Below are 18,979 nucleotides of genomic sequence, written 5' to 3'. Positions count from 1 at the left end.
ACGTGTGACGTCTCGAGTTAGAAGGGACATATTAGCACGGCTCCATTTGCGGCAAAAAGACATCTCTTTTCATCGCATAATTACACAGTATTCTGGACATCTGTGTTGCTGAATCTTTTGCAATTTGTTCAATTAATAATGGAGAAGTCAAAGTAGAAAGATGGAGGTGGGAAGCTTTTAGCCTTTAGCCACACAAACACACGGTGATTCCTTGTTTAAAATTCCCGGAGGTGAAGCTTTACTATGGATCAGAGCGGTCAAGCCAACATGGATCCCGACTACATGTCAACCGGCAGGTTTCGGTGAGAAAATTGTGGTAAAAAGTCGCCTCTTACCGGAGATCAGCGGCGCTTCTGTCGTGCTTAGCTGCCGTGACTTCTCTCGGAGACTGGCGTCAACACACCCCTGGCCACACCCTTCCGACTATCAGGTACTATTTAGCTCACTAAAACAATAGCAACACAATAGAAAGATAAGGGATTTCCCAGAATTATCTTAGTAAATGTGTCTAAAAACATCTATTTTTTTTTTTTTTCTAGTCCATCACTCTAAATTTCTTCATCCATGAATCTTTCATCCTGGCTCAAATTAATTGGGAAATTGTCGCTTTCTCGGTCCGAATGGCTCTTGCTGCTGGAGGCTCCCATTATAAACAATGTTCAGATGTGAGGAGCTCCACAACCCGTGACGTCACGCGCACATCGTCTGCTACTTCCGGTACAGGCAAGGCTTTTTTATTAGCGACCAAAAGTTGGGAACTTTATCGTCGATGTTCTCTACTAAATCCTTTCAGCAAAAATATGGCAATATCGCGAAATGATCAAATATGACTCATAGAATGGACCTGCTATCCCTATTTAAATAACAAAATCTCATTTCAGTAGGCCTTTAAGCCACACCCACTCAATTTTAGGAAAACATTTTTTTTTTACATGTGTTAGCCCAGGGGTTTGGCCCTGCGATGAGGTTTGCGACTTGTCCAGAGTGCGATTATTTATACTGGTAAATGTAATACAGTGGAACTTCGATTTATGAACCTAACTGGCTCTTGACCTGGTTTTGTGATAGTAAAGTCCAAACTGGACTGTCGTCCTCCTTTGCAGCTGCCCTGCCTACACGCACACACACTGTCGCTAGTCATGTGGCGTTATCACAATTTGAAATCACAAAACTCTTTAAAGGGGAACATTATCACCAAACCTATGTAAGCGTCAATATATACCTTGATGGTGCAGAAAAAAGACCATGTAAATTTTTAACCGATTTCCGAACTCTAAATGGGTGAATTTTGGCGAATTAAACGCCTTTCTGTTTATCGGTCTTTTAGCGATGATGTCACGTTGTGACGTCACCGAGGTAACACACCCGCCATATTCATTTTCACATTACAAACACCGGGTCTCAGCTCTGTTATTTTCCGTTTTTTCGACTATTTTGTGGAACCTTGGAGACATCATGCCTCGTCGGTGTGTTGTCGGAGGGTGTAACAACACTAACAGGGAGGGATTCAAGTTGCACCACCGGCAAGAAATCTGCCGCCAGACCCCCATTGAATGTACCAAAGTGTCTTCACATTTGACCGGCGATGCTAAGACAGACATGGCACAGAGATGTATGGATAACCTGCAGATGCATTTGCAACGATTAAGTCAACGAAATCACAAAGGTGAGTTTTGTTGATGTTGTTGACTTACGTGCTAATCAGACATATTTGGTCACGGCATGACTGCCAGCTAATCGATGCTAACATGCTACGCTAATCGATGCTAACATGCTATTTACGCTAGCTGTATGTACATTTCAAACTAGATACCCACATTTAATGCGAAACAAACACTTACCAATCGACGGATTTAAGTTGCTCCAGTGTCACAAGATGCGAAAGTCCTGATCGTTTGGTCCGCACATTTTACCGGCGATGCTAATAAGGCAGCCATGCTATGGGCCACCTCATTAGGTACACCTATGCTATGGCCGAATAGCGTCAATAGCTATTCGCTCAATTTCGTTTTCGCTATCTGCCTCCATACTCCGACCATCTGTTTCAATACATGCGTAATCTGTTGAATCGCTTAAGCCGCTGAAATCCGAGTCTGAATCCGAGCTAATGTCGCTATATCTTGCTGTGCTATTCGCCATTGTTTGTTTACATTGGCAGCACTGTGTGACGTCACAGGGAAATGGATAGTGGTTTCGAAGATAGCGAAAATAAGGCACTTTAAAGCTTTATTTAGGGACCGGGAACATTTAGAAAAAAACGTCAAAAAATACAACAAGCCACTGGGAACTGATTTTTATTGTTTTTAACCCTTTTGAAATTGTGATGATGTTCCCCTTTAACTTTAACTGCCAGATCGCTACAATAATTATGAATAAAGAAAAAAAAAATCTACTTCACCTTGTTTGTTAATCTTGATGTGCGGAAGAATAATGACTGAATAGTCAGCGGGATTTTATCAGCACCAAGCCCCAGAATGACTGTGCTGCCGGGCACAAAATGGTTGCACTGCGATGCACACAATTAGTAGACCAAAGCATTCTCCGGCCTGCCGTTCGTAAATTGAAAATGAAGGGTTGATAGTTAGATAGATAGTTAGATAGATAGATAGATAGATAGATAGATAGATAGATAGATAGATAGATAGATAGATAGATAGATAGATAGATAGATAGTACTGTATTGATTCCTTCAGGAAAATTTAAATTCCAGCCGCAGTCTACAGAGTTGAGATCAATTAAAAAAATAAAAATAAAAAAAAAGTAAATATAATAATACATAATAAATAAAATATTTTATTAATAAAATTATTGATCAATAAATTAGTAATAAATAATATGATTTATTGATAAATACATTTTATTTATTAATAAATAAAAAAACAAATAAATAATAAAATAATAATGTCCCCAACCGCTCGCCTGTATCGGTTGGGGACATCTCTACGCTGCTGATCCGCTTGAGATGGTTTCCTGTGGACGGGACTCTCACTGCTGTCTTGGAGCCACTATGGATTGAACTTTCACAGTATCATGTTAGACCCACTCGACATCCATTGCTTTCGGTCCCCTAGAGGGGGGGGGTTGCCCACATCTGAGGTCCTCTCCAAGGTTTCTCATAGTCAGCATTGTCACTGGCGTCCCACTGGATGTGAATTCTCCCTGCCCACTGGGTGTGAGTTTTCCTTGCCCTTTTGTGGGTTCTTCCGAGGATGTTGTAGTCGTAATGATTTGTGCAGTCCTTTGAGACATTTGTGATTTGGGGCTATATAAATAAACATTGATTGATTGATTGATTGAATAATAAAAATAAATAATGGGCGATAAATTGAGTGAATCCATTACTTTGATAATGTCTACTCTTAAGTTTAATCAACTTTACGCTGAGATTGTGTTCATTATTTTGACAACTCCAGCATCGTTTTCTCTGGGCTGGGCGGCCTTCATGTGCATCAGTCCTAACGTCAAGGAGGAGGGCGCCATGAAGGAAGACGCCGGCACGCAGGACACGCCCTACACGGAGGTCAGGGTTCTAGCTCAAATCCGTAATCATGTCACCAATCTGCTCTCTAATGGACTTTTGCGGACCTGTTCAGGACACCTTGGTGGATCAGCTGGAACTGTGTGTGGACTACCTGTGGAAGTCGGAGAGATACGAGCTCATTGCTGACATCAACAAGCCTGTCATTGTCGTTTTTGAGAAGAGGCGAGACTTCAAGGTGGGTTTTGGCGCTTTTTACAGTATTCAAAGTCCCGTATTACGCTATTTCTTAAACCAGTTCTATTGACATAGCACCAAATCACAACTTATACACCAGGGGGCACCAGGTCGCCCGTAAGGACCAGATGAGTCGCCCGCTGGCCTGTTCTAAAAATAGCTCAAATAGCGCCACTTACCAGTGAGCCGCCTCAATGTTTTTAATTTATTTATTTACTAGCAAGCTGGTCTCGCTTTGCTTGACATTTTTAATTAAAGAGAGACAAAACTCAAATAGAATTTGAAAATCCAAGAAAATATTTTAAAGACTTGGTCTACACTTGTTTAAATAAATTCTTTTTTTTTTTTTACTTTGCTTCTTATAACTTTCAGAAAGACAATTTTAGAGACAAAATACAACCTTAAAAATGATTTTAGGATTTTTAAACACATATACCTTTTTACCTTTTAAATTCCTTCCTCTTCTTTCCTGACATTTTAAATCAATGTTCAAGTCAATTTATGTTTTTATTGTACAGAATAATAAATACATTTGAATTTAATTCTTCATTTTAACTTATGTTAAAATATTTGTGAAATATTTCTTCGAACTTATTATGATTAGAATTCAGAAAAATTATTTTGGCAAATCTAGAAAATCTGTAGAATCAAATTTAAACCTTACTTCAAAGTGGATTTTAACCTATTTAAAACATGTCATCAAAATTCTAAAATTAATCTTAATCAGGAAAAATGACTAAGCATGTTCCATAAATTCTTTTTGTAATTTTTTTCAAAAAGATTCGAATTAGCTAGTTTTTCTCTCCATTTTTTTTCTGTTGAATTTTGAATTTTAAAAAGTCGAAATTGAAGATAAACTATGTTTTAAAATTTTATTTTCATTTTTTTTCATGTTTTTTCCTCTCAATTAAGTGTTCTTTTCATCATTTATTCTCTACAAAAAACCTTCCGTAAAAGGAAAAAAAATGTACGACGGAATGACAGACAGAAATACCCATTTTTTAATATATATACATTTTTTTATTAAAGGCAAATTGAGCAAATTGGCGATTTCTGGCAATTTATTTAAGTGTGTATCAAACTGGTAGCCCTTGGCATTAATCAGTACCCAAGAAGTAGCTTTTGGTTTCAAAAAGGTTGGTGACCCCTGTTATACACTGTAGCACTTTGAGGTTGCTTAAAGTACTATTTACAAATAAAATATATTATTATTATTACAAACCCCGTTTCCATATGAGTTGAGAAATTGTGTTAGATGTAAATATAAACAGAACACAATGATTTTCAAATCATTTTCAAGCCATATTCAGTTGAATATGACGAAGTGGCTGGGGAGAGGGAAGTCTGGGTTTCCCTGCTTAGGCTGTTGCCCCCGCGACCCGACCTCGGATAAGCGGAAGATGATGGATGGATGCTACAAAGACAACATATTTGATGTTCAAACTGATAAGAATTTTTTTTTTTGTGCAAATAATCATTAACTTTAGAATTTGATGCCAGCAACACGTGACAAAGAAGTTGGGAAAGGTGGCAATAAATACTGATAAAGTTGAAGAATGCTCATCAAACACTTATTTGGAAGATCCCACAATATTCGACATCGTGTCATCCAGACTGTTATCGACGCAAAGTGGTATGGGGGTGCATTAGTGCCCAAGACATGGGTAACTTACACATGTGTGATGGTATGGGGGTGCATTAGTGCCCAAGGCATGGGTAACTTACACATCTGTGAAGGCACCATTAATGCTGAAAGGTACATACAGGTTTTGGAGCAACATATGCTGCCATCAACGCGCCGTCTTTTTCATGGACGCCCCTGCTTATTTCAGCAAGACAATGCCAAGCCACATTCAGCACGTGTTACAACAGCGCGGCTTCGTAAAAAAAAGAATGCGGGTACTTTCCTGGCCCGCCTGCAGTCCAGACCTGTCTCCCATGGAAAATGTGTGGCGCATTATGAAGCGTAAAATACGACAGCGGACTGTTGAACGACTGAAGCTCTACATAAAACAAGAATGACAATTAGTTTTCTCAGTTCCCAAACGTTTATTGAGTGAAAAGGTGATGTAACACAGTGGTGAACATGCCCTTTCCCAACTACTTTGGCACGTGTTGCAGCCATGAAATTCTAAGTTAATTATTATTATAAAAAACATTTGGTTTTTATATACCTTGATGTTGCAGAAGAAAGACCATATGTTTTTTTTAGCCGATTTCCGAACTCTAAAAGGGTGAATTTGGCGATTTAAACGCCTTTGAATTGATAGCTTGTCGGCGCAATGACCTTTCTCCCGTTACGTCACAACAGGAAGCGATCCGACATTTTCTCAATCTTATTACACGCACAAAGTCAAATCAGCTCTGTTATTTTCCGTTTTTTCGACTGTTTTCCCGTACCTTGGAGACATCATGCCTCGTCGGTGTGTTGTCGGAGGATGTAACATCACGAACAGAGACGGATTCAAGTTGCACCACTGGCCAAAAGATGCGAAAGTCCCTCGTTTGTTCCGCACACTTTACCGACGACAGCTATGCTACGACAGAGATGGCAAGAATGTGTGGATATCCTGCGACACTCAAAGCAGATGCATTTCCAACGATAAAGTCAAAGAAATCTGCAATATTGGAAAATAGACCACCACTGAATCTGCCGGAGTGCGAGCTATTCAGGGACGATGGCAGTTTCCTCCCGCAGACGAGCGAAGTAAACCCCCTGGATATGTTGGCTAAGACGTGATTTATGCCACTTCTTTTTCTGTCTCATTTTGTCCACCAAACTTATAACGTTGTGCATGAATGCACAAAGGTGAGTTTTGTTGATGTTATTGACTTATGTGCTAATCAGACATATTTGGTCACGGCATGACTGCAAGCTAATCGATGCTAACATGCTATTTAGGCAAGCTGTATGTACATATTGCATCATTTGGCCTCATTTGTAGCTATATTTGCATCCAGCCTTTCCCTCCACCCACATTTAATGCCAAACAAACACATACCAATCGTTGGTTAGAAGGCGATCGCCGAATTCGTCCTCGCTTCCTCCCGTGCCGCTGTCTGTCGTGATATGGCTCAATAGATCCAGTTTCTTCTTCAATTTCGTTTTCGCTACCTGCCTCCACACTCCAACACATGCGTAATCTGTTGAATCGCTTACGCCGCTGAAATCCGAGTCTGAATCCGAGCTACTATCGCTATACCTTTCCGTGCTATCCGCCATGTTTGTTTATGGTGGTTTCATGCTGGATCTTTCTGTGTGGAGTTTGCATGTTCTCCCCGTGAATGCGTGGGTTTAGCCCGTTTGGTAGAGCGGCGGTGCCAGCAACTTGAGGGTTGCAGGTTCGATTCCCGCCTCCGCCATCCTAGTCAATGCCGTTGTGTCCTTGGGCAAGACACTTTACCCACCTGCTCCAAGTGCCACCCACACTGGTGTAAATGTAACTTAGAGATTGGGTTTCACTATGTAAAGCGCTTTGAGTCACTAGAGAAAAGCGCTATATAAATATAAGCCGGGTACTCCGGCTTCCTCCCACCTCCAATGCCATGCAACACTAAATGGTCCCTAGTGTGTGAATGTGAGTGTGAATGTTGTCTGTCTGTCTGTGTTGGCCCTGCGATGAGGTGGCGACTTGTCCAGGGTGTAACCCGCCTTCCGCCCGATTGTAGCTGAAATAGGCGCCAGCGCCCCCCGCACCCCAAAGGGAATAAGCGGTAGAAAATGCATGGATGGATGGGTTTCACGCTGTGACGTCACATTATAATAGACGGGTGGATATACCGATCGTGAAAATCAGGCACTTTGAAGGCGTTTTTCGGGATATTGCATGATGGGTAAAATTTTGAGAAAAACTTCGAAAAATAAAATGAGTCACTGGCAACACTAAATGGTCCCTAGTGTGTGAATGTGAGTGTGAATGTTGTTTGTCTGTCTGTGTTGGCCCTGCGATGAGGTGGTGACTTGTCCAGGGTGTAACCCGCCTTCCGTCCGATTGTAGCTGAAATAGGCGCCAGCGCCCCCTGCGACCTCAAAAGGGAATAAGCGGTAGAAAATGGATGGATGGATGGGTTTCACACTGTGACGTCACATTATAATAGACGGGTGGATATACCGATCATGAAAATCAGGCACTTTGAAGGCGTTTTTCGGGATATTGCATGATGGGTAAAATTTTGAGAAAAACTTCGAAAAATAAAATGAGTCACTGGCAACATTAAATTAGCCCTAGTGTGTGAATGTGAGTGTGAATGTTGTCTGTCTGTCTGTGTTGGCTCTGTGATGAGGTGGCGACTTGTCCAGGGTGTACCCCGCCTTCCGCCCGATTGTAGCTGAAATGGGCGCCAGCGCCCCCCGCGACCTCAAAAGGGAATAAGCGGTAGAAAATGGATGGATGGATGGGTTTCACGCTGTGACGTCACATTATAATAGACGGGTGGATATACCGATCATGAAAATCAGGCACTTTGAAGCCGTTTTTCGGGATATTGCATGATGGGTAAAATTTTGAGAAAATCTTCGAAAAATAAAATGAGTCACTGGCAACACTAAATGGTCCCTAGTGTGTGAATGTGAGTGTGAATGTTGTCTGTCTATCTGTGTTGGCCCTGCGATGAGGTGGCGACTTGTCCAGGGTGTAACCCGCCTTCCGCCCGATTGTAGCTGAAATGGGCGCCCGCGACCCCTAAGGGAATAAGCGGTAGAAAATGGATGGATGGATGGGTTTCACGTTGTGACGTCACATTATAATAGACGGGTGGATATACCGATCGTGAAAATCAGGCACTTTGAAGGCGTTTTTTCGGGATATTGCATGATGGGTAAAATTTTGAGAAAAACTTCGAAAAATAAAATGAGTCACTGGCAACACTAAATTAGCCCTAGTGTGTGAATGTGAGTGTGAATGTTGTCTGTCTATCTGTGTTGGCCCTCTGATGAGGTGGTGACTTGTCCAGGGTGTAACCCGCCTTCCGCCCGATTGTAGCTGAATTAGGCGCCTGCGACCCCTAAGGGAATAAGCGGTAGTAAATGGATGGATGGATGGGTTTCACGCTGTGACGTCACAGGATCATAGACGGGTGGATATACCGATCGTGAAAATCAGGCACTTTAAAGCCGTTTTTCGGGATATTGCATGATGGGTAAAATTTTGAGAAAAATGTCGAAAAATAAAATAAGTCACTGGCAACACTAAATTGGCCCTAGTGTGTGAATGTTGTTTGTCTGTCTGTGTTGGCCCTGTGATGAGGTGGCGACTTGTCCAGGGTGTACCCCGCCTTCCGCCCGATTGTAGCTGAAATGGGCGCCAGCGCCCCCCGCGACCTCAAAAGGGAATAAGCGGTAGAAAATGCATGGATGGATGGGTTTCACGCTGTGACGTCACATTATAATAGACGGGTGGATATACCGATCGTGAAAATCAGGCACTTTAAAGCCGTTTTTCGGGATATTGCATGATGGGTAAAATTTTGCGAAAAATGTCGAAAAATAAAATAAGTCACGGGCAACACTAAATGGTCCCTAGTGTGTGAATGTGAGTGTGAATGTTGTTTGTCTATCTGTGTTGGCCCTGCGATGAGGTGGTGACTTGTCCAGGGTGTAACCCGCCTTCCGCCTGATTGTAGCTGAAATAGGCGCCCGCGACCCCTAAGGGAATAAGCGGTAGAAAATGGATGAATGGATGTGTTTCACGCTGTGACGTCACATTATAATAGACGGGTGGATATACCGATCGTGAAAATCAGGCACTTTGAAGGCGTTTTTCGGGATATTGCATGATGGGTAAAATTTTGAGAAAAATGTCGAAAAATAAAATAAGTCACTGGCAACACTAAATGGTCCCTTGTGTGTGAATGTGAGTGTGAATGTTGTCTGTCTATCTGTGTTGGCCCTGCGATGAGGTGGTGACTTGTCCAGGGTGTAACCCGCCTTCCGCCCGATTGTAGCTGAAATAGGCGCCCGCGACCCCTAAGGGAATAAGCGGTAGTAAATGGATGGATGGATGTGTTTCACGCTGTGACGTCACATTATAATAGACGGGTGGATATACCGATCGTGAAAATCAGGCACTTTAAAGCCGTTTTTCGGGATATTGCATGATGGGTAAAATTTTGAGAAAAACTTCGAAAAATAAAATGAGTCACTGGCAACACTAAATGGTCCCTTGTGTGTGAATGTGAGTGTGAATGTTGTCTGTCTATCTGTGTTGGCCCTGCGATGAGGTGGTGACTTGTCCAGGGTGTAACCCGCCTTCTGCCCGATTGTAGCTGAAATAGGCGCCCGCGACCCCTAAGGGAATAAGCGGTAGTAAATGGATGGATGGATGGGTTTCACGCTGTGACGTCACATTATAATAGACGGGTGGATATACCGATCGTGAAAATCAGGCACTTTGAAGGCGTTTTTCGGGATATTGCATGATGGGTAAAATTTTGAGAAAAACTTCGAAAAATAAAATAAGTCACTGGCAACACTAAATTGGCCCTATTGTGTGAATGTGAGTGTGAATGTTGTTTGTCTGTCTGTGTTGGCCCTGTGATGAGGTGGCGACTTGTCCAGGGTGTAACCCGCCTTCTGCCCGATTGTAGCTGAAATGGGCGCCCGCGACCCCTAAGGGAATAAGCGGTAGAAAATGGATGGATGGATGTGTTTCACGCTGTGACGTCACATTATAATAGACGGGTGGATATACCGATCGTGAAAATCAGGCACTTTGAAGCCGTTTTTCGGGATATTGCATGATGGGTAAAATTTTGAGAAAAACTTCGAAAAATAAAATGAGTCACTGGCAACACTAAATGGTCCCTAGTGTGTGAATGTTGTTTGTCTATCTGTGTTGGCCCTGTGATGAGGTGGCGACTTGTCCAGGGTGTAACCCGCCTTCCGCCCGATTGTAGCTGAAATGGGCGCCACAACCCCCCGCGACCCCTAAGGGAATAAGCGGTAGAAAAATGGATGGATGGATGTGTTTCACGCTGTGACGTCACATTATAATAGACGGGTGGATATACCGATCGTGAAAATCAGGCAATTTAAAGCCGTTTTTCGGGATATTGCATGATGGGTAAAATTTTGAGAAAAACTTCGAAAAATAAAATGAGTCACTGGCAACACTAAATGGTCCCTAGTGTGTGAATGTGAGTGTGAATGTTGTTTGTCTGTCTGTGTTGGCCCTGTGATGAGGTGGCGACTTGTCCAGGGTGTACCCCGCCTTCCGCCCGATTGTAGCTGAAATGGGCGCCAGAGCCCCCCGCGACCTCAAAAGGGAATAAGCGGTAGGAAAATGGATGGATGGATGGGTTTCACACTGTGACGTCACATTATAATAGACGGGTGGATATACCGATCGTGAAAATCAGGCACTTTAAAGCCGTTTTTCGGGATATTGCATGATGGGTAAAATTTTGAGAAAAACTTCGAAAAATAAAATGAGTCACTGGCAACACTAAATTAGCCCTAGTGTGTGAATGTGAGTGTGAATGTTGTCTGTCTATCTGTGTTGGCCCTGCGATGAGGTGGCGACTTGTCCAGGGTGTAACCCGCCTTCCGTCCGATTGTAGCTGAGATAGGCGCCAGCACCCCCGCGACCTCAAAAGGGAATAAGCGGTAGAAAATGGATGGATGGATGGGTTTCACACTGTGACGTCACATTATAATAGACGGGTGGATATACCGATCGTGAAAATCAGGCACTTTGAAGGCGTTTTTCGGGATATTGCATGATGGGTAAAATTTTGAGAAAAACTTCGAAAAATAAAATGAGTCACTGGCAACACTAAATTAGCCCTAGTGTGTGAATGTGAGTGTGAATGTTGTCTGTCTATCTGTGTTGGCCCTGCGATGAGGTGGCGACTTGTCCAGGGTGTAACCCGCCTTCCGTCCGATTGTAGCTGAGATAGGCGCCAGCACCCCCGCGACCTCAAAAGGGAATAAGCGGTAGAAAATGGATGGATGGATGGGTTTCACACTGTGACGTCACATTATAATAGACGGGTGGATATACCGATCGTGAAAATCAGGCACTTTGAAGGCGTTTTTCGGGATATTGCATGATGGGTAAAATTTTGAGAAAAACTTCGAAAAATAAAATAAGTCACTGGCAACACTAAATGGTCCCTTGTGTGTGAATGTGAGTGTGAATGTTGTTTGTCTGTCTGTGTTGGCCCTGCGATGAGGTGGTGACTTGTCCAGGGTGTAACCCGCCTTCCGTCCGATTGTAGCTGAAATGGGCGCCAGCGCCCCCCGCGGCCCCTAAGGGAATAAGCGGTAGAAAATACATGGATGGATGGGTTTCACGCTGTGACGTCACATTATAATAGACGGGTGGATATACCGATCGTGAAAATCAGGCACTTTGAAGCCGTTTTTCGGGATATTGCATGATGGGTAAAATTTTGAGAAAAACTTCGAAAAATAAAATGAGTCACTGGCAACACTAAATGGTCCCTAGTGTGTGAATGTGAGTGTGAATGTTGTCTGTCTATCTGTGTTGGCCCTGTGATGAGGTGGCGACTTGTCCAGGGTGTAACCCGCCTTCCGTCCGATTGTAGCTGAAATAGGCGCCCGCGACCCCTAAGGGAATAAGCGGTAGAAAAATGCATGGATGGATGGGTTTCGCGCTGTGACGTCACATTATAATAGAAGGGTGGATATACCGATCGTGAAAATCAGGCACTTTGAAGGCGTTTTTCGGGATATTGCATGATGGGTAAAATTTTGAGAAAAACTTCGAAAAATAAAATAAGTCACTGGCAACACTAAATGGTCCCTAGTGTGTGAATGTGAGTGTGAATGTTGTTTTGTCTGTGTTGGCCCTGCGATGAGGTGGCGACTTGTCCAGGGTGTAACCCGCCTTCCGCCCGATTGTAGCTGAAATGGGCGCCACAACCCCCCGCGACCCCTAAGGGAATAAGCGGTAGAAAATGCATGGATGGATGGGTTTCACGCTGTGACGTCACATTATAATAGACGGGTGGATATACCGATCGTGAAAATCAGGCACTTTGAAGCCGTTTTTCGGGATATTGCATGATGGGTAAAATTTTGAGAAAAATGTCGAAAAATAAAATGAGTCACTGGCAACACTAAATTAGCCCTAGTGTGTGAATGTGAGTGTGAATGTTGTCTGTCTGTCTGTGTTGGCCCTGCGATGAGGTGGCGACTTGTCCAGGGTGTAACCCGCCTTCCGCCCGATTGTAGCTGAAATGGGCGCCAGCACCCCCCGTGACCCCTAAGGGAATAAGCGGTAGAAAATGCATGGATGGATGGGTTTCGCGCTGTGACGTCACATTATAATAGAAGGGTGGATATACCGATCGTGAAAATCAGGCACTTTGAAGGCGTTTTTCGGGATATTGCATGATGGGTAAAATTTTGAGAAAAACTTCGAAAAATAAAATAAGTCACTGGCAACACTAAATTGGCCCTAGTGTGTGAATGTTGTTTGTCTGTCTGTGTTGGCCCTGTGATGAGGTGGCGACTTGTCCAGGGTGTAACCCGCCTTCTGCCCGATTGTAGCTGAAATGGGCGCTCGCGACCCCTAAGGGAATAAGCGGTAGAAAATGGATGGATGGATGGGTTTCACACTGTGACGTCACATTATAATAGACGGGTGGATATACCGATCGTGAAAATCAGGCACTTTGAAGCCGTTTTTCGGGATATTGCATGATGGGTAAAATTTTGAGAAAAACTTCGAAAAATAAAATGAGTCACTGGCAACACTAAATGGTCCCTAGTGTGTGAATGTGAGTGTGAATGTTGTCTGTCTGTCTGTGTTGGCCCTGTGAGGAGGTAGCGTCTTGTCCAGGGTGTAACCCGCCTTCTGCCCGATTGTAGCTGAAATGGGCGCCCGCGACCCCTAAGGGAATAAGCGGTAGGAAATGGATGGATGGATGGGTTTCACGCTGTGACGTCACATTATAATAGACGGGTGGATATACCGATCGTGAAAATCAGGCACTTTGAAGGCGTTTTTCGGGATATTGCATGATGGGTAAAATTTTGAGAAAAATGTCGAAAAATAAAATAAGTCAGGGGAAAACCCAATTGGCCCTAGTGTGTGAATGTGAGTGTGAATGTTGTCTGTCTGTCTGTGTTGGCCCTGCGATGAGGTGGCGACTTGTCCAGGGTGTAACCCGCCTTCCGTCCGATTGTAGCTGAAATGGGCGCCACAACCCCCCGCAACCCCTAAGGGAATAAGCGGTAGAAAATGCATGGATGGATGGGTTTCACGCTGTGACGTCACATTATAATAGACGGGTGGATATACCGATCGTGAAAATCAGGCACTTTGAAGCCGTTTTTCGGGATATTGCATGATGGGTAAAATTTTGAGAAAAACTTCGCAAAATAAAATAAGTCACTGGCAACACTAAATTAGCCCTAGTGTGTGAATGTGAGTGTGAATGTTGTTTGTCTGTCTGTGTTGGCCCTGCGATGAGGTGGCGACTTGTCCAGGGTGTAACCCGCCTTCCGCCCGATTGTAGCTGAGATAGGCGCCAGCACCCCCTGCGACCTCAAAAGGGAATAAGCGGTAGAAAATGCATGGATGGATGGGTTTCACACTGTGACGTCACATTATAATAGACGGGTGGATATACCGATCGTGAAAATCAGGCACTTTGAAGCCGTTTTTCGGGATATTGCATGATGGGTAAAATTTTGAGAAAAATGTCGAAAAATAAAATAAGTCACTGGCAACACTAAATGGTCCCTAGTGTGTGAATGTGAGTGTGAATGTTGTCTGTCTATCTGTGTTGGCCCTGCGATGAGGTGGCGACTTGTCCAGGGTGTAACCCGCCTTCCGTCCGATTGTAGCTGAAATGGGCGCCACAACCCCCCGCAACCCCTAAGGGAATAAGCGGTAGAAAATGCATGGATGGATGGGTTTCACGCTGTGACGTCACATTATAATAGACGGGTGGATATACCGATCGTGAAAATCAGGCACTTTGAAGCCGTTTTTCGGGATATTGCATGATGGGTAAAATTTTGAGAAAAACTTCGAAAAATAAAATGAGTCACTGGCAACACTAAATGGTCCCTAGTGTGTGAATGTGAGTGTGAATGTTGTCTGTCTATCTGTGTTGGCCCTGCGATGAGTTGGTGACTTGTCCAGGGTGTAACCCGCCTTCCGCCCGATTGTAGCTGAAATGGGCGCCACAACCCCCCGCGACCCCTAAGGGAATAAGCGGTAGAAAATGCATGGATGGATGGGTTTCACGCTGTGACGTCACATTATAATAGACGGGTGGATATACCGATCGTGAAAATCAGGCACTTTGAAGGCGTTTTTCGGGATATTGCATGATGGGTAAAATTTTGAGAAAAACTTCGAAAAATAAAACAAGTCACTGTGTACTGATTTTGATTGGTTTTAACCCTTCAGAAATTGTGAAAATGTTCCCCTTTAACCTGTGTTTTTTTTTTGGTCCCCGCAGAGGCTGTCGGAGCTCTACTACGACATCCATCGTTCGTACCTGAAGGTGACGGAGGTGGTGAACTCAGAGAAACGTCTTTTTGGACGCTACTATCGCGTAGCTTTCTACGGACAGGTGAGGGGGGCGTTACTGAATGTTTTTATGTTTAGAATCGTGTTGCTCTGCCTTTGTTATTACTTCTAGATACGTTTTTAAAGGTATAAATGCACCACTTCAAAGGAGGTGTACCTAATGTAATGGTCAATAGGTAAGGACCACATTATTCTCAGTGCCAGTGTCTTTAATTTCTCTGTTTGCTCTTTTTTCTTCCTTTTTTGTACTATATTCTATGTCCAGATCGCGGTAAGTTCTCCTGTCTTTTGTTTGGTTTGTTTGCTATATTCCTCAACGCTAACAACTTTGCTCCCCTCCTCTCCGTTTGCCGCTATTAACTCATCTAATCCTCACCCTTTAGAGAGGTCCGTGAAAAGCTTGCTGTGTTCCGTTTGATTCCCTCTTTAATCCCAAAAGCGGTTTTACTCCTCAATGAAAATTAGCGCAGACAGGAAGCTTGTCTCCAAACCACATCAAGACTGGCTTCAGTTCAGTCACTTTGGACTTTAACCACATGAACTGTAAAATGCTCGAATTATTCCCAGGCTTAAATACTGTATATTCGAGATGTCCGATAATATCGGACTGCTGATATTATCGGCCGATAAATGCTTTAAAATGTAATATTGGAAATTATCGGTATCCATCCATCCATCCATCCATCATCTTCCGCTTATCCGAGGTCGGGTCGCGGGGGCAGCAGCCTAAGCAGGGAAGCCCAGACTTCCCTCTCCCCAGCCACTTCGTCCAGCTCTTCCCGGGGGATCCCGAGGCGTTCCCAGGCCAGCCGGGAGACATAGTCTTCCCAACGTGTCCTGGGTCTTCCCCGTGTCCTCCTACCAGCTGGACGTGCCCTAAACACCTCCCTAGGGAGGCGTTCGGGTGGCATCCTGACCAGATGCCCGAACCACCTCATCTGGCTCCTCTCCATGTGGAGGAGCAGCGGCTTTACTTTGAGTTCCTCCCGGATGGCAGAGCTTCTCACCCTATCTCTAAGGGAGAGACCCAAACTCATTTGGGCCGCTTGTACCCGTGATTTTATCCTTTCGGTCATGACCCAAAGCTCATGACCATAGGTGAGGATGGGAACGTAGATCGACCGGTAAATTGAGAGCTTTGCCTTCCGGCTCAGCTCCTTCTTCACCACAACGGATCGGTACAACGTCCGCATTACTGAAGACGCCGCACCGATCCGCCTGTCGATCTCACGATCCACTCTTCCCCCACTCGTAAACAAGACTCCTAGGTACTTGAACTCCTCCACTTGGGGCAGGGTCTCCTCCCCAACCCGGAGATGGCACTCCACCCTTTTCCGGGCGAGAACCATGGACTCGGACTTGGAGGTGCTGATTCTCATTCCGGTCGCTTCACACTCGGCTGCGAACCGATCCAGTGAGAGCTGAAGATCCCGGTCAGATGAAGCCATCAGGACCACATCATCTGCAAAAAGCAGAGACCTAATCCTGCGGCCACCAAACCAGAACCCCTCAACGCCTTGGCTGCGCCTAGAAATTCTGTCCATAAAAGTTATGAACAGAATCGGTGACAAAGGACAGCCAATTATCGGTATCAGTTTCAAAAAGTAAAATGTAAGATTTTTTTAAAACGGCGCCGTACGGAGTGGTACACGGACGTAGGGAGAAGTACTGAGCGCCAATAAACCTTAAAGGGGAACATTATCACGATTTCAAAAGGGTTAAAAACAATAAAAAATCAGTTCCCAGTGGCTTGTTTTATTTTTCGAAGTTTTTTTCAAAATTTTACACCTCCTGGAATATCCCTAAAAAAAGCTTTAAAGTTCTTGATTTTCGCTATTTGCGATGCGACTGTCCATTTCCCTGTGACGTCATACAGTGCTGCCAACACAAACAACATGGCGGTTACCACAGCAAGATGTAGCGACATTAGCTCGGATTCAGACTCGGATTTCAGCGGTTTAAGAGATTCAACATTACGCATGTATTGAAACAGATGGTCGGAGTATGGAGGCAGATAGCGAAAACGAAATTGAAGCTTTTGAGCGAATAGCTATTGACGCTATTCGGCCATAGCATGGGTGTACCTAATGAAGTGGCCCATAGCATGGCTGCCTTATTAGCATCGCCGGGAAAATGTGCGGAACAAACGATTAGGACTTTCGCATCTTGTGACACTGGAGCAACTTAAATCCGTCGATTGGTAAGTGTTTGTTTCGCATTAAATGTGGGTATCTAGTTTCAAATGTACATACAGCTAGCGTAAATAGCATGTTAGCATCGATTAGCGTAGCATGTTAGCATCGATTAGCTGGCAGTCATGCCGTGACCAAATATGTCTGATTAGCACATAAGTCAACAACATCAACAAAACTCACCTTTGTGATTTCGTTGACTTAATCGTTGCAAATGCATCTGCAGGTTATCCATACATCTCTGTGCCATGTCTGTCTTAGTATCGCCGGTCAAATGTGAAGACACTCTGGTACATTCAATGGGGGTCTGGCGGCAGATTTCTTGCCAGTGGTGCAACTTGAATCCCTCCCTGTTAGTGTTGTTACACCCTCCGACAACACACCCACGAGGCATGATGTCTCCAAGGTTCCAAAAAATAGTCGAAAAAACGGAAAATAACAGAGCTGAGACCCGGTGTTCGTAATGTGAAAATGAAAATGGTGGGTGTGTTACCTCGGTGACGTCACGTTCTGACGTCATCGCTAAAAGACCGATTAATACAAAGGCGTTTAATTTGCCAAAATTCACCCATTTAGAGTTCGGAAATCGGTTAAAAAAATAGATGGTCTTTTTTCTGCAACATCAAGGTATATATTGACGCTTACATAGGTTTGGTGATAATGTTCCCCTTTAAAGGCACTGCCTTTGCGTGCCGGCCCAATCACATAATATCTACGGCTTTTCACACACACAAGTGAATGCAAATCATACTTGATCAACAGCCATACAGGTCCCACTGAAGGTGGCCGTATAAACAACTTTAACACTGTTACAAATATGCGCCAGACTGTGAACCCGCACCAAACAAGAATGCCAAACACATTTCGGGAGAATATCCGCACTGTAACACAACAGAACAAAGACCCAGAACCCCTTGTAGCACTAACTCTTCCTAAAAACGCTACAATATACACCCCCCACCACACACCTTAACCTCCTGTTTTGAGGCATGTTAAAAAAAAAATAATGCACTTTGTGACTTCAATAATAAATATGGCAGTGCCATGTTGGCATTTCTTTCCATAACTTGAGTTGATTTATTTTGGAAAACCTTCTTGTTACATTCTTTTAATGCATCCAGCGGGGCATCACAACAAAATTAGGCATAATAATGTGTTAATTCCACAACTGTATATATCGGAATCAGTAAGTAAGAGTTGGACAATACAGGAATATCGAATATCGGCAAAAAAGCCATTATCGGACATCTCTACTCTATAGTGTACTACAAAGCAGCAACAGAACCAATGTTGCAATAGCTGTGGTGAGCAAACTGTTCAGTCAGCAATAATACTGCTGATGAATTTGAAAACAGAACAAAACAGTGTAACCGGGGTTTCTGTGGGTCATTAAAAGTAATTAAACGCCATCCATCCATCTTCTTCCACTTATCCGAGGTCGGGTTGCGGGGGCTGCAGCCTAAACAGGGAAGCCCAGACCTGCCTCTCCCCAGCCACTTGGTCCAGCTCTTCCTGGGGGATCCCGAGGCGTTCTAAGGCCAGCCTGCAGACATAGTCTTCTG

General features: G+C 43.9%; 1 protein-coding gene across 7 annotated transcripts in view; it reads left to right on the top strand.

Annotated features, from left to right (window-relative positions):
• The window catches only part of dock10 (dedicator of cytokinesis 10), a 329,003-nt gene that overhangs the window by 282,201 nt on the left and 27,823 nt on the right, over positions 1-18,979 (top strand). For all 7 annotated transcript variants that reach the window (XM_061878559.1, XM_061878562.1, XM_061878558.1 and 4 more), the window contains 3 exons: positions 3,414-3,520; positions 3,594-3,716; positions 15,155-15,268. In XM_061878559.1, the coding sequence (XP_061734543.1) occupies positions 3,414-3,520; positions 3,594-3,716; positions 15,155-15,268 (344 nt within the window). The remainder of the gene's footprint in view (positions 1-3,413; positions 3,521-3,593; positions 3,717-15,154; positions 15,269-18,979) is intronic.

This window comes from Nerophis ophidion, linkage group LG18 (genome assembly GCF_033978795.1).
Source record: "Nerophis ophidion isolate RoL-2023_Sa linkage group LG18, RoL_Noph_v1.0, whole genome shotgun sequence".
Taxonomy (NCBI): Eukaryota; Metazoa; Chordata; class Actinopteri; order Syngnathiformes; family Syngnathidae; genus Nerophis; species Nerophis ophidion.
The sequence above is the reverse complement of the archived record's forward strand: the minus strand, read 5'-3'. Positions and strand labels throughout refer to the sequence as shown.